The 24,690-nt window shown below is 37.9% G+C and overlaps 1 protein-coding gene across 29 annotated transcripts in view; it reads right to left on the bottom strand.

Annotated features, from left to right (window-relative positions):
• The window catches only part of SLMAP (sarcolemma associated protein), a 150,754-nt gene that overhangs the window by 2,186 nt on the left and 123,878 nt on the right, over window positions 1–24,690 (bottom strand). For 19 of the 29 annotated variants that reach the window (XM_022572756.3, XM_022572764.3, XM_022572759.3 and 16 more), the window contains 6 exons: window positions 15,071–15,193; window positions 13,642–13,716; window positions 11,068–11,388; window positions 10,551–10,668; window positions 7,200–7,371; window positions 3,230–3,364 (listed from right to left, as the gene is read on the bottom strand). In XM_022572756.3, coding sequence (XP_022428464.1) covers window positions 3,230–3,364; window positions 7,200–7,371; window positions 10,551–10,668; window positions 11,068–11,388; window positions 13,642–13,716; window positions 15,071–15,193 — 944 coding nt within the window. The other 10 variants (XM_022572758.3, XM_089918124.1, XM_022572766.3 and 7 more) reach the window with 3 other exon arrangements.

The following is a 24,690-nucleotide window of genomic DNA, read 5'->3' as shown; positions in this document are numbered from 1 at the left end:
TGAGCTCAGCCTGTTTTATTTACTCCGGTATCCACATATTACAGCTAACTGATGTCCATAAATGCCTGGAGTATGTTTCTGCCTAAAATGTTTATTTCTTGATAAAAACCAGACTCACATGTTGGCATAGTTTTATATAAGGGGCTGGTGGGTAAGGTGATAGAAAGAAAATGGTCTAAGCTTTGATCCTCTAATCTTAAACCACAGAAGACAAAATCAGAAGGGGTTCAAGATGGCAAAGTGATGTTAGGGACCCTGCTTATCTGATGCTTTTGGTAAAGACCATGTCCAGGGTAACAATGCCACGTGATCATCTCATGTGCTCTACTAACCAGTATGCTTGTTGGAGGCGAGCATGGATGGGCTGTTCTATCAGAGGGCTTTACAATATCAATTTGCTTTGTTTGAAAACTTTATTTTCACTAGTGTTCTGAGTTGTATTGAGAAAGCTAGCTTTTAAAGAAATATTGTGATGTTGTAGACCAGGGATCAGAAAGACATGGGACAGGCTGATACTCTCACAAGTAAATGCATACTGAGGTTGAGATTGTGAGCCAATGGTCCATTATGCCACTCTCATCCTTTTTCATCTTCTTAGCCACAGTGTAATATAGGCAAAGGGTTGAAACAACGAAACTCTACACCATGGAAAAGAAGAGGGAAGGGAGGAGGGGGAAGAAAGCTTGCTGAAAACTTCAAAGAGGCAAACTCTTCATTTCTCATTCAGAGCTGATTAAACATAGAATTGGGAAGGGGGTACTAAGCTGCAGCAATTCACAGTTTACTCCGGTTTGCTAGAGACAAAGACTCAGTTAAAGGCAGCATATTAACATCTGGTTAGGTTGGAATTAATTCATGGTTAGCTTTACTACAAAAGAAACAAGACAATATGTTATATGATTAGTTGATCATTCAGTTCATTTGTATGACACAATACATAGCATACTAAATGAAGGGTTTGCTTCAGGTAACAAAATACCTGTGTGGTTTTGCCATGCACTATATTACAAATATGGCACAAACAGGTGACGGGAACAAACAGACAAGGACTCAACAGTAGTGCTTGTACCTTTCTCTACCACAATGGACCGAAACACCAAAACAGGAAAGCCAGGAATAGGCCGATGAATACGGCTGGGACGGGTTGTAATATGGAAGGCTAAAGAAGGGAAGGGATATTAAAATCATTTTATGCTATAAAAAAATCAGATAAGATGATTTAGAATCCAGGGGGGTGGGAGGGAGGGTAGAAAGACATTTTAAAGACATCTAATACAATCCAGAATGATGGACTGTGGTATGTAAGTTGGCAAACTACCAGTTTAAAAGGAACAGCTGGAGGCAATGTGGGTGTCCCTAACTCCCTAATGAAATGTAGCGCATTAAGACAGAGCAATGAAAATACCTCACCAGCTGATGCTCTGCTTGACAGTACATTATTTTTGTTCCATACTCAGAAACCATTATTTGACAATGTACTCCTTTGGAAATGGCTAAGGTTTATTTTATCCCTCTATCAAAACCTTTTTTTTTTTTTAAACCAAAACTCTTTTGCTTGAGATAGTATTGCTTTCAAGCTTAAAAATAAATGCCCTGTGATGCATGGCATTTATTTTTCTAAATCAAGCAAGAGATCTGACACAACATATGAGAAACATTTAGTATATAAAGACAGGCAGCTGAATCTCAGGGCTTTCAGCGATGTTACAAGAATATAAGTAATTTTTAATTTATTATTATTATATTTTTGGCTGCACCACGTAGCATGTGGGATATTACTTCCCCAGCCAGGGATTGAACCTGTGCCCCCTGCAGTGGAAGTGTGGAATCCTAACCACTGGACTGTCAGGGAATTCCCAGTAATTTTTTAAATTGGAAGGGAATTACTACAATGAGTGTTATTACAGAGTAATATGTCATTACCATAAGTCTAATGTCATAAAAATAGGAAATCTACCCTTAAAGTAAATTATTTGCATAACTATAAATAATAATAGCAACATTACTTTCAAATAGGCTCTAAATCATATAGAGGGATCCATTCTGATTATCCTAGATGTCTTCATAGGTTAATTTAGTAGAAGGTAGACTGAAATTCCATCATCAGAGAGATATGAATTAACACAAAAGAGAGAAGTAACCAAACCATTTTGATCTGATTTCAGAAGAGTTCTGTAATTGACATTTTCAAAATAAATGCAATCCATTTTTGCTTATCATAAAGCCTCCATACCCAATTCATAAATTTCTGAAAGGCTTCTACCTAAGCAACAAGCCTTTATTAGAAAAAAACAAACTAGGACTTTCTTTAGCAAAGAACAGTTGGACACAACTCATAAGCATTCTGAGTGTGACTGTGTAACTGGATGGCCATGCAACATTACTCTTTTGTACTTGTGCTGCAAGTTAAGCAGAGTGCCTTTCTCCATAGGAAGTATGCGGCTCATGCCCACTGCAGTGTCCAAGCCATGACAGGGGTTTGGAATAAGTCAGAGCACAATCAACCACACTGAACATCCATCAATTAGGGCCCACAAAGGCGATGATCATTAAAACGTATAACACAACATTTTAGTACAACATCTTTTAAAAGACCATCTGCCTCTCTAGCAAATAAAATACAAATTAATATTATTAAACTCAGTTTATACCAAAATGTTCCAATTTCACACACACACACCCCTAGAGAAACTCACCAAATACTTCCTAATACTTATAGGAGGCCCAGAAGACACTAAGCTTTTTAGAAATGTGCCTTAGTGAGAACATTATTAGTACAAAATGAAAACCATCATTAAGTCTCCATTTTTTGATACAGCCAAATGCTAAGGAATCGTCATGTATCATTCTTTCTTCAGTGGGTCCCTGGTGGTATAGTGCTTTCTTTCCCAGAGGGGGAAAAACGAGAGCCAGATGAAGCCTTAGTGACAGAACTTCAGATTCATTTGGGAAAAGCTGACAGTTCTTAGGTAAATTATCTTTTTGCAAACAAGGCTCTTCCTCCAGGTAGTCCTTAGGCTCTTCTAGGTGTACAGGTTAAAGGGGCAAATTCTTACTCAAAAATCTGACAGCCCAATGATTCCATCATGGAATTTCATAATGAAAAGCTTAGTTCACGTGTACTACAGGTCTTAGTTTCTCAAATCAGTAATAAAGTCCTCTGAAGAATCAATTTCAGGGCTCTCACCTGCCTCTCAATCAAAGCTAAGCCAAGTTTGTAAAGACTTACATTATTTCCTTTCTCTCGGAGCAGCTTCAGGTTGTCTTTACATTGTTTGAGCTCATCTGTGATTGATTGTTTTTCCTGCTCAGTCATTTCGAACTTCAACTTCAGTTCTGAGAGTACAGTCTGTGTCTTTTCATACTAAAGGCAAAGAAAAAAGAGTGTGCAGACTCAACTTAAAATGGGTATGAAGTTATGCGTCTAGTCAGGCTTATATACCAGACCCTGTTTAGTCACCTGCAACCCCACAGTCAAACCTTTTTGTTATAAGGAGAATAAGAATCACTTGCACTAATAATAAGAAGCCTTTAATGTTTACTTGATTCTATGTAAGAATTTTGTGGCCCTGGTGTTAAAAAAAATTGAGAAGTCACCACTGTGTCATCTGTTTCTAATATAAGGGGTCACTTTTTCCACTAAGAGAATTAGAGGAGAAAAGTAAAATTCCAAACTGAGCAAAAGAAAAGCAAGTGAAGAAAAACTCCATAGCCTAATTAAATGGCAAGGTTAGGAAGTCTGAGTTTATATCCTGATAAGTAATGTCAGCCAAGCTATTTTAGTCTCGAAGTAAAAAGTATTAACTCTCATTAGGGCCTCCCTTTACCCGGCATCATTGGGTATTAAAGTGTTCTGGATAAGGAATTTCTAGGCAAATGAAGCAAAGAAATATATCTAAGGCACCAATCACTATGATTGGGACATTTCTATCTCTCTATTTAAGACTTATAAGCATCAATTACAAATAATTTTTAAAAATCTGTTTCTGATATTTTTCCATAGTGAAACATGCCACTTCCTGCTCTGGAAAACAGTTCACTATATATAATATGACTTTCAGACACACTACCTAGCCCTTGAACATAGGTCAGATTAATGCAAAACATGGTATGGTTTGCCCCTACTTTAAATGCCCCAGAAGGCAGGAATGCTAGACTGGTTTCACTTCTAGATATTGCATCTTACATGCAAGCTGGGCTCTCAGTCAAAGAGCAAAGACTGTTCTGCTGCTGGCTGTGCCTTTGTCTCGGCCTCCACTGCCCCACTTTGCCATTTCTGAAGGTTTTAGAAGGAAGAAAGACAGACAAGGGCTGATTATAAAATAAATATACCACAGGTCTGGCATACCAGAAAGACTCCTCCTCTTCCCTAAACACAGCCCACGAGGTTGGAAAGTCTATAGTTCCTTTCCGCCTGTATCCTAGAAATTTCTCAATAAAGGACACATTTATATGGTGCTTCTGAATAATCCAAACACCTTGGAGTGATTAATCAGGAGCTCATCATTATGCACTCCAAAGATAAATATTACAGATGCAAATGTATAAAAACATTAATCAGAAGTGGTGGAGGCAGGGGGTTAGGGTCAGCAGCTAGTTCACCATAAAGTGGGAAGAAAGACACGGGTACAGAGAGGGAGGTAAAATATGAAAGGAACTCTCTGTTACCTAACAACGTTCCCAGAACAAGTCTGGGTAGCATGCCAGAGAATGAACTAAGGAGTAAGATTCATGGACTTCATGACAGCTTTTTTTGTGGGGTCTGTGGACTTCCTTCCAGAGGCAAAAGGTTACCGGCAGGTTGCCAAAGCAAACTCAGTGTACCTAGACTAGTCTCTGCACTAAGTCTCTTAGAACATAATCAATTCTCAATGATATGATTCTTAACAGTGACTAATAAAGAATAAGTGAAATGTGATTTGCTGACCAAAATTTTCCCTTATTTTCCTTTTCCACCATTCTTACATCCAGCCTGCCCTTTATACCAAAGCACTTAATCGTTTCTCTGTTCCAGGAGTTGTGGAGAATGACAGGAAGGCAGCTTAGTCCTGAAGATCCTGCTGTTTACCTTCAGCTTGTGAGTGGGTGGGAAGGACTCTGGCCCCAGGGCAAGATGGTGAAGCCAAACAACTTTCCTGAGTCAGTCTTTGCAGGGTGGACTTGTGTGCTCAATGTTTTATGAATTCTCAAATTACAGATATTCCTACTAAATCAAAATATATAGATGCTTTCTTAAGTCAAATATAAAGATGGTATACCATTATTTTTCTCTTAACACTGAGGATTAAATTTTACTTTTCTCAGGTACTTTTTCTTTTTTAAATGTTCAAACAAAAGCTGCCACATATATAAAATTTAATTGTCAGAACAAAGGTCACCTTCTGTAGCCTTAGTGTCACACCTCCCTTGGATATCATTTTGCTCCATCTTGCTTTCTAACTCAGAGATGAGAAATGAGCTCAGTTCTGATTAACAGGGAAATACCACACAATATTACCAGCACCTTTGGTTCTTCTTCACAAAAATAATCATATCTGGGCTTGCTTAGTTTGTAATATTTTAACCTGTGACAGTGCTGAAGATACATAATCATTATATTGTGCACATTATGATTCTATGAGAGAAAGGAGAAAAAGGGGAAATGTTGAAAGGGAATATATGTGCATTAATAAAAGGTAGTAATTCATTTGCAGTGGATTACACAGATATAAGAGTCTCATTAAAGGAGGTTTTAGTTACAGACTAGTATCCAATAGTTGACATCAGGACAAACGGAAAGAAAAGCAATTTCACATCAGAAAGGAGCATGGTATGGTGACTACACTTCATTTCACAATGAAAACATTGAACAAGAAAATAGAAAAGAAACATACTGACAAGATCAGACATATTTTTAAATGTGCTGCATTTAATGCAATCCAAAGGCTACCAACAATTTAGATGCTGTGACAACATGCCACTGCCATTTGTGGGAACAGTTAAAGCATTTCGCACTGATTGCTCAGTGACCAAAAACAGGCAAACAAATAATGCAACAAAATGGCTAACGCATTCAGAGTAACATACAACAGAATTATCTTCCAACCACAGCATTCTTCCCAGATTTTGAAAGAATTATGGCATGTGGACTGGAAGGACACAAAGTGCTTACAGTATTAAATACTAGTATATTTACTTTGGCACAAAATTTGTGTTCCAACCAAATAAAATGAGATTTCTCCCAAAATACATATCCTTAGCAAGAAGATAAAAAATGAACATATTACAAAATCAATATGGCCACATGTGAATAAAAAATGTTACAGTTTTTTTCTTTAGGAACAAACATGAAGACAGAAGAACAACAATCATTTCCAAGTTCAGGATACTACAGGGAAAGAAAAGTGCAAAGGAAAACTACATTGATTAAACAGATCTTCTAAAAACAATTTTGGGAAAATTTGTTATTTAAGACAAAGAGTTGTCTTCAACTTCCTTCTGTTTAAAACAAATCCTTCATTTAAGAGGGTCTACAACTGGGGTGAGCCCTGCCGGGTAGATGAAAATGCATCAGCCTTCTCCATCCCCTAAGCTGGCCAGAAGTCAATGCAGGGAATAGTATAAGGCCAGTAGGACTGATCGCAGCTCTTATTGCCCCACCCTCAACTTCAAGGCTCTGCTCAGGAAAAGCCTGGGTGGGGTCTCTGCTCCAACATCAACCCTCACCATTTTAAACACGGTTTTTTTTTTTTAAAGCCACCAAAAAAACGGTCACAGAACATGTGTTTGGCTGGCTGGGTATGAGCTGAGTTTTCTCATCAGCAACTTTTCAGGCCAGTGTCACCTGAGGGGTTTAGACAGCATTATGGTGTGGCCCCAGTTAGCTTTCCAAAAGTATTCTAAATTAAATATGATACTGTCTTTGAAAGATAAACAGTGAATTAAGTAATCTGGTACAAAGGACTTCTCATATAGGTCAACTAACTGGTAGAGAAAAACTTTTAACGTAATTTTGTATATTTATATTTTTGAGACCAAAGCTTACTGATGAATTCTCTATATATGGATCATGATACACAGCTAGAAATCACCAGAGATGCTCCCAGTATCAACTCTGTGACAGGTAATGCTTCCCTTTAGTTCTAACTAGCATGAATATCTGATTTGCTTTTGGCTTTAAGTCCAACCATAATCGGGCTCATAATGTCTTTTCGCTTTACCTCTTTCTGTACATCCTTTGCTTGGTTTTCAGCCTTACTGAGAAGAGTTTTTAAATCAGCTGAATCCCGAAGATGCTGTTCTTTCAAGGATCCCACTTGATTCTCAAGCTCTTTCCTAGTCATCTGCAGGATGCTGAGATCACTGGTAAGCTCTAAACTCTGCTTCTGAGAACTGCAACATAAATATTGACAGTTATTCATGTAGAAATCAGACACAGCAGGAAGTCCAATTTCTTATATATTTTACTAGGAGGGATGGAGTGGATTTCAGATGAGGAAAGAAAAGTGTAAAAAAGAATGATATTTTCAATAAGTAAAAGTATTAAAACACTAAAACAGTGAAAGTTTAAAGCTGTGTCCTATTTTCAGATAATCAAATACACACAAAGTTTGAAATTGTAAAAATAGAAGGTGACTAGTATATTTTGTCATATCACATTATATTAACTGTATCATAAAAAGATTCAGTGTAGGTCTTCTACAGGAAAAGAAAGCACATATTCCAACTATTTTCTTTAAGTACTTGACAAATAGGATGGCAGACAGAAACTTAAACCTTAGAAGCCACTTCCAACTTAAGTAAAGATAAACCTACTGAAATGAGAAGACACCAAATTGGGGAGGAAAGCACAAGACAAAGAACCAGGAGTCTGGGTTCTAGACCCCAGATCTGCCACTATTTAGTTGTGGGATGTTGAGCAAGTCACTTAACTGGTGCCATTTCATTCTCTGAGTAAGCATTTCCTGAGCTCTGAGATCTGTGCCAGGCACCATTCGCACAGACACAAATAACACAAGGAGAGTCTCAGTGCCCTCCACTGTCAAACAAGAAGACAGAACTCAATAATTTCTGAGGCTGTTTTCCAGCTTAAATTCTATGATTGCTGTTACAACCTGATGTAAAAAAAAAGTCCCATTTACACACTAGGAAAACAGCTTGATAAGCAGGAATAGAAATTCTTTGTTCAATTCCTTCTACACCATGGACAACAAAGAACAAAAGACCTGTATATTGAAGCTGTGTTAAAGAATTTGGCTCCCATCTGCAACAGAAATAGCTAAAGGAGGATAAGGTTTTCGAGACATGCTCTCAGGATGGATCATAAGACTCAGACTCAATATTGTAACTGAAGTACTATAGAGTATAAATCCCATGCTGATTAGATGCTAGGCAGATCGTAGGGTGTAAGTGTGATGTTGTCAGGGCAATATAGCTAGGAACTATATGGCATGTAAGACACTGTAAAGGGAGACTAGCTTCTAAATACTACTTACATGCTGGGGGGGCTTAACAAATTAACTTAGAGAACTGTTAAATCAGGAAAGTTTAAAAAACAGAATTAATGTCTTAAATAGTTTTTGTGAGTTTAGGCAGATAACTTGACCAATGATCGAATATATTCCATGCTTCTGGGGCCTAATATTATTAAACCATATGCTTCTAACTCATGAGGAGTTCGTAGGATTGCTTTTCAACATTTAAACAAAATTTGAATTAAAAAAAAAAACATTTAACAATCTGCCAGATTCCAATTAATCATATCTCAAAAATAAGGGATCAAGTCTGAATCTTTAAAGTATCAAAAATTCCAAAACAAGAATAATTTAAGATAATCAGTACTGGAAACCAAATATCAGTATTTCTTGCTTGAGAGAATACGAAACTAAATGGATTCACCAAGATCCAAATGTATCCCAAATATGAAGAACTTGAGTGTCGGTATCATCTTACACACACTTTATACCAAACAATTTGCCCACATGTTCTGTCACACAGATGAGCAGTTGGTACATACACATACACAAACGTGTGCGTGTGTGTCTGCGTGAGAGCATCCATTTATTTATTTGTTTGTTTGTGTTTTGGGCCTTTATTTTGTCCTTTTCATATTTTGAAATTGTTTTCACAAACTTTTACAAAAAAAACAAACATTTGTTTTGTTCTTTATTATTAGTTATCTTTAAACATTCAGAAAGTAATACACATAGAAAAGACTATGGAAAGATATGACACTGGAAGAGAAAAAAATGCTTTAAAGATACTGATATTGACCACATGATGTTGTAAGGTGTCTTAGAGAATAAGTCAGCACATCTTGCTCCTTCAACTAGTTCTTGATTTTTAAAATGTAAAACCGATATTAAAGTTGCCTTTGTTTTTTTTTTTTTAATTGAGGTCCTGTGAGGTTAAATAACTTTTTTTTTTTAAGATTTTTTTTTTTTGATGTGGACCATTTTTTAAAGTCTTTATTGAATTTGTTACAATATTGCTTCTGTGTTATGTTTTGGTTTTCTGGCCGAGAAGCATGTGGGATCCCTGACCAGGGATCAAACTCGCACCCCCTGCATTGGAAGGTGAAGTCTTAACCACTGGACCACCAGGGAGGTCCCACCTTTTTTAAATAAGAGATAACAAGGAATACTATTTTCTGATATATCTCGTCCTTTCGTTATCATTTTTCCCTAAAGCTTGTTTTCTATGGAAACTGACCTTGGTCACTGAGTTTTTGCTAATCTTAATGCTCTTCAGGAGTATAAATACAAGGCTAACAAGAGAGTAATGACTTCCATTTTTGGTGTACTCTGGGGAGGGAGATGGATTAAAGAATGGCTTCAATAATAAACACGTACTACTTTCATATCTGAATTAGAATGTAAACATTGTTTAAATAAAAAACAAGGAATGGATCAAATTTTTAAGGAAGAAATAAATTTTAAACTATGCAACAAGTGTTGATGAGAAAATAGGACTCCACTAAATTTGCTGGAATAAATCTATTACATTCATTGGTTTGCCTGTAAGGTAATGGATGTTAGAAAGATTTAATTGGTTTTAGCAAATTTTTGATCTCATATATTGTTACTTTTTATATAACCCTGTTTGAAATTCAAAAGCTGGATTTGTATCTTTCAACAGTATCAATTCTTTATCATAGCCATCTCCTGATCACCCTTATAAACAAAAGGGATCATTGGCAAGAAAGAAAAACAAACTTGTATTTGAAATTTATTATGATTTAGTTTAAAGGGCAAGTTCAATCATAGATCTTTTGCTGTCTGTTTGTTTAGATCCGTTTGTTTAGATCTTTTGTCTATCTTTTGGTGCGGAGAAGGGGCATTTAGTGAATCTATATTCCATAAGTACACCAAAAGGAAAGGACATGCAAGTGATGGCAGGACAAAAAGTGCTGAAGTACTCATTTAGTGTGGTTAACCTGCCAGATAGCCAAAAAGAGTCTGGCTGAATATTTTGCTCCAAAAAGGTATTTAAGTATCAAAATTAAACTTAAAATTTAGATGAAAATCTAAAGATAAAGAACATTTTGAACCTAAAAAAGAGTTCTTGCATACTTGTGCAATTCTTTTTCTTGCCGCTGCAGTTCTGATGATAGCAAAACATTTTCCTTTTTTAGAGAACGGCATTCGGCTTCCAATACATTCCATTCCTTTCTCAACTTCTCTAGTTCACCTAAAATAGTCCCAAAACACATTTGTTAATATAGGAACATAACTATTTTTTCCCTTAAACACTTAGATTTTACATGGCTATTCTTTGATTCCTGTTACTTCGCAGTGGCGCCTCAGGGAAGTTCCCATCACCCTGAACTTCAGTAATATTTTTTTCTCAATTCAGTTTTATAAGACAAATAATTTTTAACAGTATTTAAATAAAATGTAAAATTGTAAAGATTTTCAATTTATTGTAAAGCTTACAGACCTGAAGAATGCTTATAGCCCCAATATAAAAACACTGCTTTATACAACCAATCGTTGTCAAAGACAAAACTAGCCTGAATGGTTATTTTCCACAAGTTATAAAGTTATCGTTGTCAAGAGTTAAGAGCTTTATGTAAAATACATTTCTTACCTTGTAGCCTCGTTGCTTCTTCTCTCTGCTGGTCCTCACATTGCTGACATCGAAGCTGAAAAGTATTTTGCAAACTCATGATTTCTTTCTCATATTCAGATGCTGCTTTCCGCCACCGCTCAAGCTCGGCTCGTACTTTCTTAAGCTCTTCTTGTAGAGAAGCAATGTCAGTGTCCCGCTCAGAGGCAGCCTTTTCTGCTGCTTGATGAAGGAGTAAAATTTCATCTCGGGCACTAAGCAATTCATCTCGAGTGCCGGTGATTTCACTATCCTTCTCCTCCCGGAGATTCTCAATATTGATGTGTAACCTCTGCAGTTGGGCTACAAAAGTATATTTACTCATCATTTTCTTAGTCCATAGTAATTGGGAATAAAAGAACAGCCCATATGGGACTGTAGTTACTGCATGGCCCAGGCTGTCAGAGCTGTTTGTTGCTTTTGATTAAACTGTACAAGCAATCCATGTTTAATGCAGAAAAAGTCAAAATACAGAAATACAAAGAGAAAAAACCCCCAAAGCGACCTTTATTTCTCCCACACAGAGAAAACTGTTTCTAACATTTGGTACTTCCTCTCCTAGATTTTTTCTATGCATTTATACACATATAAAAACAAAAATAGGGAGGGATCATAATAAATACAATGTTCTCCATGCGGCTGCTGACGAATATATTTCAATAACAAAAACCAGCTATACTAACTTTTTTGACTAATCCTTTACTTTAGACACTTGAGGCTGTTCAGATTTTAATTACTATAGACAATACACCTTATAAAGCAATCTTGATTTTTTTTTCCTTAGGGTGAATTTGTAGACATAGAATTGCTTGGTCAAAGGGTAAGCATTAGTAAAACCTTTGATGCTCTTGACTCAATTTTCTGTTCAAATGTCAATTCCTTAAAGAAGCTTTTTCTGATGGCTTATCTAAAAATAGCCCTCTGTCACTCTCTAGCCCTTTACTCTGCCCTTATTGGACATCACATTATATACTTATTTGCTTATTCATCTTTTCCACTAGACTGTACATCTCATGTGTGCTATCCCCAATACTAGAAGAGTAAACAATCAAGAATCATTGGTTGAATTAATGAATTAATAAAGTTAATGAATATTGCCTAATGAAAGAGGTATATTTTTTAAGGATCTGGTCTTGTTGTCCTCAATGACTTGAACTGGAAACAATTTGTATAAAATCATACTTGGTTCAGAACTAGAATACTGGTCTTGATTATAATAACACAAGAAAATTATAGGTATAAAAAGTTCTGTAGGTAGAAAAGAAGAATAATTAAAATAATTAAGAGGATTTAAGGCTTGTGTAGGAAGAAGTTGCCTAATAAATAAACATTAAAGAAAATATTAGACCTTTTAAGTCTGTGGGAAACGTTAAGAGGTTAACAGGTTCAAAGATCTGAAAAGACACAATGGCCATGGATAACATGACCATGGACTTGTGGATAAAATCCTGAAATATACATGCTGGCACTAGAGAGCATTCAATGATGCCCACGTAAGACAGCTTTAAGACAAAAGGAAGCACTACATCATAGAACCTTCAGGGATAATTGCCCATACACAATACAGGATGGAAGTATAGATTCATATCAGATTTATATAAACTAATGGATAATGGCATTAAACTATAAGAGTGTAAAGAGCTTTCAATTTAAAAAGATATACAATCTACCCTAGAAATTCTTGTTTGACCATAATACAATTTTTTAAAATAACTCACATGTCCCACTCAAAAATAAGAAAACCCAAAAGACTGGTTTTTCTTTGGGATATTTTAGGGCAAATATCATAGGCCTTATACAATGACTCCCCATTTCGTGTCAACGGAGATTACTTGTCTATTTAACTTCTTCTTACCATACCTCTCAAACTAAAATTTTAAAATAACATTGGTTCCTTCTTTGACAATGAAGGCAAATTAATTTTACTTTAGGAATTTTACTGTGGCACAGGAAAGACATCTCCTGGAGTATCTCACAATTATAATCTCAAAGTACCAGGAGCTCTGGTTCGAAGAAAACCCTTGACAGGCAGGGGTCTTTCGGGTCATTTCTGTAATGACCCTGTGATAGCCCATACAAAGAGATAGCAAAATGGTGGATATGAAGAGCAGCCTTTACCAATGAAGGGAGTGCAGGGACCACTGTTCTATTCCATTTGGTAAATAATTCTTGTTGCAGTGCAAGTGTGCTACGAGCATTAGAAATAATATCACCAACAAGCTAAAAGTGCTGATGCAGAGCTACTCAAACTGATTTCCTGTCTGAAGGTCTCCTTTGTAGTAAGTCACTACATAACCCAGAAAATGACAGTCTTACCAAATCCATATCTTCAATCTTCCTCTTCCCACTCCAAGTGGGAGGTACTACTGGAGTACTAAGAAATCTTCCCTTAAAAAAAAAAGGGGGCCACAAAGAGCCCAGTTACAGTCTCAGATTCTAGGGAAGAACCAAAGCCTTGAAAAATGGGAACCCTTTGCATTCTTACTTTCCATTTCTTTTGAATTGCTACAAACAAACAAACAGTAACAAGCCCAAATAGCCTCCGGTGTTCCATACCTTGAAGAACCTGTATTTGTTTACTGGATTCCTCAACTTGATTTCGATAGGCTTTTCTTTCTTCTTCCAAAAGAGCTGAAAGTAAAGCACAGTATTTCTAATTTTGTGATTTAATGAAAATATTCAGAATTGAGCAGCTGGAAAGTTCTAAGAAATTCTCTCCTAAACCTCATTGAAGGAAACAAAAGTTAGGCAGTGTTATCAGTGTTAGCAGTTAGGTAGTTTAAAGATTTTTTAAGGAGCACAAAACAGTAGTAAGTAATAAATGTATTCAACTGAGTAGTAGTTGTCTATACCTTGTATTGCCAAGATAACATGTGCTGTTCTTTACTTGAGAAGCATTCTTTTTTTTTTTTTTTTTTTTTTTTTGCGGTACGCGGGCCTGTGGGATCTTCCCGGACCGGGACACGAACCCATGTCCCCCGCATCCGCAGGCGGACTCTCAACCACTGCGCCACCAGGGAAGCCCCGAGAAGCATTCTTAATAGTTGTTAATCAGGATTTTGAGCTTAAATGTGAAAAACAGACTTAAAATCCTCATGTTCACTGCCAAGTACATAGTAAGTACTTACTGACAGGAAGTTCATAGTTCCCCGTGGGATGCAAATCTTTGTCCTGGTCGGGAAGGCCATTTTAGAGAACATGAGGATTCTAAGACTTTGTAAGGTACTAATTGACTGCAACTAGGTAACTGCTGTGAACGCTATAGAAATGTAAGCTCTAGGGAATAGCACAGACTCCAACTGGCCTATGACTCTTATCGGTTGGGACATTAGAAAATTCTATACCTTAACCTTGCCTGGTTCCTCTCACATACTGAAGAATCCACTGTAAAACTGCAGGGAATATAAATTTCCCTTATCTTATACTGAGTAGCTAATATTAGGTATAACTAAAACATAGAAATTTATATTTCTATGTTTTTTCCTTTTGCTGTACTTAATGTGTAATTAACTTTTAAGATCTTTCATTGGTACAGGGCTTTCTTTCTTTCTTTTTTTTTTTTGTGGTACACGGGCCTCTCACTGTTGTGGCCTCTCCCGTTGTGGAGCACAGGCTCCGGACGTGCAGGCTCAGCGGCCATGGCTCACGGGCCCAGCCGCTCTGCAGCATGTGGGATCTTCCCAGACCAGGGCATGAACCCGTGTCCCCTGCATCGGCAGGCGGACTCTCAACCACTGAGCCACCAGGGAAGCCCTCAGGCCTTTCTTAATCTTCACAAGAAAGTAGTACAACTGTAATTCTCCTCACTTTACTGATCAGAAACATAAGCTCAGAGAGCATAAGTGATGTCCCAAGATCACATATCTAATAAAGTTGTAGATTTGGAAGAAGGTAACCATGCCTCTGGACTTGGAAGTTTGGGGCCATTCAGTTATATCTTGTTGCTTTCACATCCCCTAAAGAATCAAAGTAATCTTGATCTCACCTTGAAGTTCAAAGCATTTTTGTTTACTTGCTCTAGCTAGTTCCTGGGCTTCAATCAATTCCTTCCGAAGATGCTGAATTTCTTGTTTTGCCTCAATTTCTGACTGTGCACCCTGCAAGTCATCTGACAAAAATACGTTTATTTTAAAAGCAAGAGTTAGTATCATACCATAATCTCTATAACCAAAGATTAGCAATCTTTCTCATGTTTGGACATGCATAGTTAACAACAAAGCACAACTAAGTTTAATAAAATTTAGAAGCAAATTGTATTAAGCATTTTAGTCATTTTACCTTGGAGAAAGAACACAAATATGATTAAATTATTTTAGTAATTCATGGCAATGGTACTATAACATACATACTAATATATACTAAATTATGTATTTCACTTATATAAGGCTTATGTAGAGCTTATGCAAGGTTTGAAATTTAGTAGTATGTTCATAATGCTATTCTTCTTTATCAATTTTGAAATTTCTTCATAACAAGTCAGAAAATTTTCACTTGGGACTTAACTGGAAATGCAAAAATAGAAAGAAACTTTTCTTCAAGAAAAAATATTTTAGTATGATTTCCCCAGCTGTGGAATACAAAATAAAAACTAAGCTGAAAGCTCCACTGTGCTCCCTTCATCATCACTGTTTCCTCAACACTACATACATAACAAGTAAATATTTGCTTAATTATCATTATTATTTACAATTAATTAATTTATTTATTTTTGGCTGTGTTGGGTCTTTGTTGCTGTGCATGGGCTTTTCTCTAGTTGTGGCGAGCGGGGGCTACTCTTCGTTGCGGGGCACGGGCTTCTCGTTGCGGTGGCTTCTCTTGTGAAGCGTGGGCTCTAGGCGCGCGGGCTCTAGAGTACAGGCTCAGTAGTTGTGGCTCACGGGCTCTAGAGCGCAGGCTCAGTAGTTGTGGTACACGGGCTTAGTTAACTTCTGCAGCATGTGGGATCTTCCCAGACCAGGGCTCAAACCCGTGTCCCCTGCACTGGCAGGCAGATTCTCAACCACTGCGCCACCAGGGAAGCCCTGCTTAATTATTATTATTATTTTAGAAATCTATTTTATTTCAGTTATTTTATTTTTGGCTGCATTGGGTCTTCGTTGCTGCACACAGGCTTTTCTCTGGTTTTGGCAAGCGGGGGCTACTCTTAGTCGCCATGCGCAGGCTTCTCATTGTGGTGGCTTCTCTTCTTGTGGAGCACGGGCTTTAGGTGTGCAGGCTTCAGTAGTTGTGGTACACGGGCTCAGTACTTGTGGCTTGCGGGCTCTAGAGTGTAGGCTCAGTAGTTGTGGTGCACGGGCTTAGCTGCTCCGTGGCATGTGGGATCTTCCCGGACCAGGGCTCAGACCCGTGTCCCCTGCATTGGCAGGTGGATTCTTAACCTCTGCGCCACCAGGGAAGCCAAGCCCTGCTTAATTAGTAAATGATGTAACCTAAGTGATTTTATCAAAATAAATTAGAGCCACCATTACATCTCAAATAAGCTCCCTCCCCTAATTCTTTTGTCTTTAGTCACTCTGCTCATCATCTTTCATTGTATTAGAACTTTCTACTACTGAACACTGCCTGAAATAAATGTATCATCAGGTAGGCCATATTCTTCTAGTACATTCTAGTTGACTACTACATTGGTTTACAAACAACTCAGGCATAACAACTTCAATCTATCAAAAAAGAATTAAGCATAAAATTTCACAGTGTAATCACTCCAGGTCTTAGATATTACAAACACATGTTTTCATCCTCATATCTTACTCTCTCTGTCAAAAATCTGACTCTAGGTTCATCTATTTTAGCCATTCTATCAACTCTTCCTTCAAACAGTCATGGTAAGGGTGGAGGCAAAGAGAGAGAGTGAGAGAGATTTTCCAGTGGCAGGTGCATTGTCACAGCAACTACAAAACTTCTCTTTCAATATCACACATTGGAGGCTGCAAAGGTTCTAGCTGTCCATCTCTGGAATTGTCATTATGTAGGACAACGTCCTTATTCTTGGGAGTATTAAAGCAGGAAGTATCATGATGCCTTTATCCTTTTTTTAAAAAAAAAGTTGATTTACAATGTTGTGTTAATTTCTGCTGTACAGCAAAGTGACTCAGGTATACATACATTTATTCTTTTTCTTATTCTTTTCCATTATGGTTTATCACAGGATATTGATTATAGTTCCATGTGCTATATGGCAGGACCTTGTTGTTTATCCATCCTATATATAATAGCTTGCACCTGCTAATCCCAAACTCCCAGTCCTTCCCTCCTCAACGCCACCTCGTCCACGGCAACCACAAGTCTGTTCTCCATGTCTGTAAGTCTGTTTCTGTTTCGTAGATATGTTCATTTATGTCATATTTTAGATTCCCACATACAAGTGATATCATATGATATTTGTCTTTCTCTTTCTGACTTACTTTGCTTAGTATGATAATCTCTAGGTCCATCTATATTGTTGCAAATGGCATTATTTCATTCTTTTTTATGGCTGAGTAATATTCCATTGTATATATATACCACTTCTTCTTTATCCATTCATCTGTTGATGGACATTTAGGTTGCTTCCATGTCTTGGCTATTGTAAACAGTGCTGCTATGAACATTGGGGTGCATGTCTCTTTTCGAACTGGGTATATGCCCAGGAGTGGGACTGCTGGATCACATGGCAAATCTATTTTTAGTTTTTTGAGGAACCTCCATACTGTTTTTCACTGTGGCTGCACCGATTTACATTCCCACCAACAGTGTAAGAGGGTTCTCTTTTCTCCACACCCTCTCCAGTATTTATTATTTGTAGACTTTTTAATGATGGCCATTCTGATGGGTGTGAGGTATAGTTTTGATTTGTATTTCTCTAATAATTAGTGATGATGTGCATCTTTTCATGTGTATGTCTTCTTTGGAGAAATGTCTATTTATGTCTTCTGCCCATTTTTTGATTGGGTTGTTTGTTTTTCTGTTATTGAATTGTATGAGCTATTTGTGTATTTTGGAAATTAAGCCCTTGTTGGTTGCATCATTTGCAAAGTATATGTAAATATCATTTGCAAGTATCATGATGCCTTTATCTTACTTTCAAGTGGTTTGGCAAAAAATATCTACATAATATGCTTCAGTAGATATTTTCCTACTTGTATGTTAGGGTTTTTTTCTAAGCACTTTTGACAATTTGGGCTACATAATTCTTTGTTTTGGGGCTGACCTGTGGATCGCGGGGTGTTTAGTAGGTTCATTGGTTTCAACCCACTAGATGCTAATAGCACTGCCTCTCAGTTGTAACAACCAAAAATGTTTCCATATATTGCCCAATGTCCCTGGGGGTATAAAATTGCCCAACCTTGAGAACTACTGTTCCATGTTAATAACTTTATAACCAAGAGAAAACAAATCTACACATAGGCTTCTTTCCCACAGAAGCATTGGTTAGTAATTCTGAAACTATTTTCTGTATATTCTAAAAATGTTTTTAAAAATTCATAAATTGTAGATAATGGCATCCAGGTTTCTCACTATTGGGAAAGACAATGACAGATATGGAAATATGAAAGACAATTAATTGTGTGGTATAAGGTATGAGTTAGAAGATCTGAATGTATAAAATAGACTCTAATAGATTTGAATGCATAAAAATAAACAGATATAGAAATAAATATAGACAAGTGAGGCAGTAAATATAGCCATACATGTATGTATGGATATGAATATACATACATCTATTTCTTAACTGTGTCCACTCAAGTGGGCCTAGAAGTAATGAACACACCATATACTCAGATCTTGGTTTGTAAATACCATTCTCTAGTTTAAAAAACTAGGGCTCTGTGGAGAAATGGCTGATTTCAGGACTAAATCTAAGTACAAGATGAATGTAGAACATCTTTTTCGTGTCAGAAAGTAAGAAAGGACTCAAAGAATGATTGGGTCCAAAAAGACATAAGGGGCTCCCACTGGCCAAACATGAGACAATTTGAGTATCAAAATAAATAATGACAGTGACAGATGATAATCCACTGAATAAAACATGAATCCATAAATTCACACTGATATAGAAAAAGAAAGGAAGGAAGGAAAGAAGAAAGGGAAGGGAAGAGAAAACTCTTCCATGTTGTAGAAAGCTTGCTAATAAATGTAGAAGGATGACAGAATTATGAAATCACTACTTGGCAACTATGATTATAATAAATGATCCAGGCAATCATCATAAGGAGACATTAGAGCTAAGAAGATAAATGTTTGAGGAGTAACAGGATATTTAAAGTTAACATCACCAGCGATAGAACAATTCAACATCAGGTGCCTCCTGATACGATGCCCAAAATTACTTCTGTTATATTACTGCCAAAGATGCACAACTTTAATCTAATCATGAGGAAACATTAGATACAACCAAACTGAGGGACATTTTAGAAAATGACCATGGTTCTTCAAAAATGTCAATGTCATGGAACACAAAGAAAAACTGAGGAGCTCTTCCAGATTAAAGGAGACTAAAGAGACATGACAGATGAATGCAACGCATGACTCAGGATTTTCTGAGGACATTATTGAGACAACTGACAACACGTGAATAAGGTCTGTGTATTTGATAATAGTAATATATCAGCTTGTAGTTAATTTCCTGATTTTGAGAATTATACCGTAGTTATGGAAGAGAAACAGAAAACACACATGAAAATATTTAGGAGCAAGGTTATCACGCCTGCAATTTACTCTCAATGGTTCAGGGAGAGAGAGGGAGGAGGAAGGAAGAGGGAAAGGGAGATGGATAAATCAAATTTGGTAAAATGTTAACAGCAAATAGGGTGAAATGTTAACAGTTGGAAGAAAATCTGGATGAAGAGTATATGAGGTTCTTTGTTCTATTCTTGCAACTTTTCTGTAAGTCTGAAATTATATCAAAATAAAAAGTCAAAAGAATAATTTCTACACATATACATAAACAAATAAAGAAAATATGGCAAAATACTAACAATTGCTGAATCTAGGTGATGGGCACATATGGAAGTTTTTGGCATTATTTAATTTTTCTTGTGTTTGAAAGTTTTCATAGGTCTCTTGAAATTACCAATCCTAATGCTACAATCTTGGAGCAATCATTTCTCCCTATATTCTTATCCTTAACCTATCTTCCCCTTCTGCATTCTATATTGCATTGTGACACTAGAGCAATTTTCTTACTCAGATCAAGAACCTACACTGCCGGGGCTTCCCTGGTGGCGAAGTGGTTAAGAATCTGCCCGCCAATGCAGGGGACACGGGTTCGAGACCTGGCCTGGGAAGATCCCACATGCCACACAGCAACTAAGCCCGAACACCACAACTACTGAGCCTGTGCTCTAGAGCCCGAGAGCCACACCTACTGAGCCCGCACGCCTAGAGCCCGTGCTCCACAACAAGAGAAGCCACTGCAACGAGAAGCCCGTGCACTGCAACGAAGAGTAGCCCCCGCTTGCCACAACTAGAGAGAAAAGCCCATGCGCAGCAACGAAGACCCAAGGCAGCCAATAAATAAATAAATAAAATTATTTTTTAAAAAAGGAAGATAAATGAAAGCCTTACTGAGCTAAATAAAAACTCATTTTATTTAGATGTGCAAGTCAAATGGAAATAAATGTTTTTTAGAAACTATGATGAGGTGAAAAGATTAACGGAATCTGCTTTCCTTTTAACACAAATCATGTCTTTAGAAGTGCTTGGTGTATAGTCTGGGCCAGGAACCAGCTTTTCTCAGACTAAGGCTAAATCCTATAAAAAGGTCTACACCACACAATAACCCACCAAACAACCAGCCGTGGCACACAGAATACGTGATACTCTAAATTAAATTTGTTGTCACTATTTCTTCAGAAGAGTGACTGGAGATTTAACTTAAAATCTGACCTTTGCTTTAAATGTGGGTGAGATACTCTGAACCACGTGGTAAAGGGCCAAATCAAAACATTTCTGCCTGAGTTCTGTTTTGCACGTGCATGTTTGTTGAAGGCTAATGTAGCCATAACATCTGTTACCTCAGCAACTGACAGAAGTGACCTAGCAGAAGCAGCTGGCCAGGTGGGTGCCATCCTCTTTCTACTACTATCACCCGTTCCTTTGGAAAGTCTGGTAGTTTAGTTGCAGGCTTGGTTGGTGAGAACCTTCACAGTGGAGGAAGACCACTTTCTTGCTGGATATGTGTAGTCGTGTGAGATAGTCCTAGGTGGTAGCCTATGAGTTTAACTTTGGCAGCAGCCTCTTACTGTTGATTCTCACCCCTTTGCCATTCCTTCTGACCAGCCGGGTTCCTTCTTGACAACTGGGTCTTTTGTCGGCTCCTTTGTCCTTCCCATTGTTCTTCTCTTTCTCTATAAATTCCCCCTGCTATCGCAGTCCATCCCTATGCAGAGAATTCCCAAACACTGTTACTGACTTCTTTCTGACCCAGTCTTATCTTTCTCCACATCTGCCCCACACAGCCTGTGTTGCACCACACTTTCCTACTGGTAAATGTTATTCCTACATTAAACATTAATCCTATTTGTAAATGCCAGTACTATTTTAAGGAAAGGCATGGCTCCCTTTTCCCTCTTGGTGTACCCTGACTTATCTTTAACCAACACATTTGGGAAACCCGTTCTGACTACTGCTCCACCCCTCCCCTGCCCCTAGCCAGGAAATTAGCTCTGCTCTCCAAAGTTTTCACCACACCTATTAAAACACTCATTACACTATCAACATGTCTCCTTACTCCATAGGACTGTAGCCTCCACATGTGTCTTATCTCTGTATCTCCTGGGCCAATAAATGTCACAGAATTAAATGAAAATGGCTTTCCAGTCCTAGTTTCTGTATCACACTTCCAACTGCATTTCTGGTTCCGAGGGTGACAATACAAAACTTCTGAACGTGAAAGGAAGAACTTTTAATAATTATGCTGGGACAACGGGTATAAATGGTTTCAGGCAAAAAAAAAAAAAAAAAGGTTTCAGGCAAACCAGAACCTATGGAAAACCTTCCTATTCAACATGTGCCAAACTAAAAACATCACATTGTCTTTCCACCACATCATTTAGACTATGTCCCTAGTTATTTATAGGTCCTGCAAGTTGGCAGTTGGATCTAGAATCTTGATCAGATTCAGGTTCAGTTTTTTGTCACTGAATACATCACATGTGGTATGACACACTTTCAGGGTCATCTCAAATGATACTTCTTCCATGAATCGCCTTTCCTCCCCATCTTCTAAGATAAACAGAAAGGAACAAATATAAAATCTGGACATTCTTTCTCCTTTCTTTAACTCCTAATGGCAACAACCACCAAGAAACAGCTTATCATCTATACCTCTTCTATAGCCAATTTGTCTAGAAACTCCTCAAGTCCCAAAGAGAGTCTTATTAGACTTTGAAACCACTGGAGTCTCTGGCACAGTTCCCTAAATAGAGCAAACTTGCATTAGACACTGCTTGGACTGAATTCCAGTCTCCTTTTTGTCTTTTTTTTGGGGAAATGATTTCAAGCATATAAAAACCTGTGGATCAAGCCACAGCTTTATTTCTCTCAAAAGTGGCATAAATTGGTTGAAAATAATATTTCAGGAAAAATTACTACTGCTATCATCATTTCATTAATATCTCATGGTGAATGTTTAATCTACTTTAGATTCTTCTCCTAACCCTAGATGACTAACATGACAGGTAGCACATTATAATTCATAAAAAGATTGGCTGTTTTTTAAAAAGGAAATAATAAAATTTGAAAATAATGGTTCAAGAAGCCAGGCATAGGGTTTCAATGAATAAGATAAAGGGGCTACTTTCTACAACTCTCAAGGTTAATAATACTGTGGTCTAATAATTTATACTCTTCATTTAAGAGAAAAATTGTGTCAGTCTAGTGAATCTAATTACACAGACAACAAAACATAACCACATATACTCAAGCATAACCCAAGTGTTTCTCATAAATGTCAGTAAATACATTATTTTAAAGAATTTAAGACTTCCCTGGTGGCGCAGTGGTTAACAATCTCTGCCTGGTAATGCAGGGGACACGGGTTCGAGCCCTGGTCCAGGAAGATCTCACATGCCGCGGAGCAACTAAGCCCGAGTGCCACAACTACTGAGCCTGTGCTCTAGAGCCAGCAAGCCACAACTACCGAGCATGCAAGCCGCAACTACTGAAGCCCGCGCGCCTAGAGCCCGTGTTCCACAACAAGAGAAGCCACCGCAATGAGAAGCCCGCACACCACAACGAAGAGTAGCCCCTACTCGCGGCAACTAGAGAAAAATCCGCGCGCAGCAACGAAGACCCAATGCAGCCAAAAATAAATTTATTTAAAAAAAAAAAGAATTTACACAACTCTTACAAAGAAAAACAATGGATGAAACAACCATTTGGGCTATGATGACTGTTTCTTGGAGACTCTTCTAAAATTTCCTGCTTCTAACGGGTGATTTTTCTTTATCTAATTACTGATTGACTTAACAATTCTATTCTTTTTTTTTGCGGTACGCGGGCCTCACACTGTTGTGGCCTGTCCCGTTGAGGAGCACAGGCTCTGGACGCGCAGGCTCAGCGGCCATGGCTCACGGGCCCAGCCGCTCCACGACATGTGGGATCTTCCCGGACCAGGGCACGAACCCGTGTCCCCTGCATCAGCAGGCGGACTCTCAACCCCTGCGCCACCAGGGAAGCCCAACAATTCTATTCTTAAAATCAAGCTGCAAAATCTTTCAAGAGGTGTTGATAAAAATACCACTTCATTAAACAAAAGTTGGCAATCATACAGAAGTGTAAGGAAAGTTTTTGGGTTCTGTTTTTGTCACCTTAACTGAAAGCAAGGTTAGGGAAATTAACCTATTTTCATCAATGGCACTCCAAGCAATTACCAGTAGCATTCGTACACCCACCCTCCTTCCACATACACCTTGTGTTTTCCAGTCTCTATCTCCTACAACTTCCCCTTTTATACCCTCTTCCTTGAGTCTGATTCTCTAGCCTATATCATGGGCACTTTTACAGATATAATTTAGCCTTCCCGTTGTACTCAAGGATTAAAAAAAATTTTGCCCTGACATCTGGCAAAATAAACAAATTAATACATTATTAACTGGGAAAGATCCACAACCAACAACTGCTTTTCCCTAAAAGATAAAGTAGGAAATACTTTTTTAAATCCCACAATCTTATTTAATTAATGAAAAGTTACCCTTTAACTGATAGGTTTGCCTTTTTTTAAAAAATAAATTTATTTAATTAATTTTTTTGGCTGCATTGGGTCTTCGTTGCTGCTCACGGGCTTTCTCTAGTTGCGGTGAGCAGGGGCTACTCTTCATTGCAATGGGCAGGCTTCTCACTGCGGTGGCTTCTCCTGTTGTGGAGCACGGGCTCTAGGCATGCGGGCTTCAGCAGTTGTGGCACACAGGCTCAGCAGTTGTGGCTCGCGGGCTTTGGAGGGCAGGCTCAGTAGTTGTGGTGCACGGGCTTAGTTGCTCCACGGCATGTGGGATCTTCCCAGACCAGGGCTTGAACCCGTGTCCCCTGCATTGGCAGGTGGATTCTTAACGACTGCACCACCAGCGAAGTCCCCAGATAGGTTTGCCTTTGTTAATCACCATCGTTATTATTATTATTATCAGT

This window comes from Delphinapterus leucas, chromosome 10 (genome assembly GCF_059928025.1).
Source record: "Delphinapterus leucas isolate spDelLeu-1000000601 "Yukka" chromosome 10, BTC_Dleu_Yukka2, whole genome shotgun sequence".
NCBI classification, from domain to species: Eukaryota; Metazoa; Chordata; class Mammalia; order Artiodactyla; family Monodontidae; genus Delphinapterus; species Delphinapterus leucas.
The sequence above is the reverse complement of the archived record's forward strand: the minus strand, read 5'-3'. Positions and strand labels throughout refer to the sequence as shown.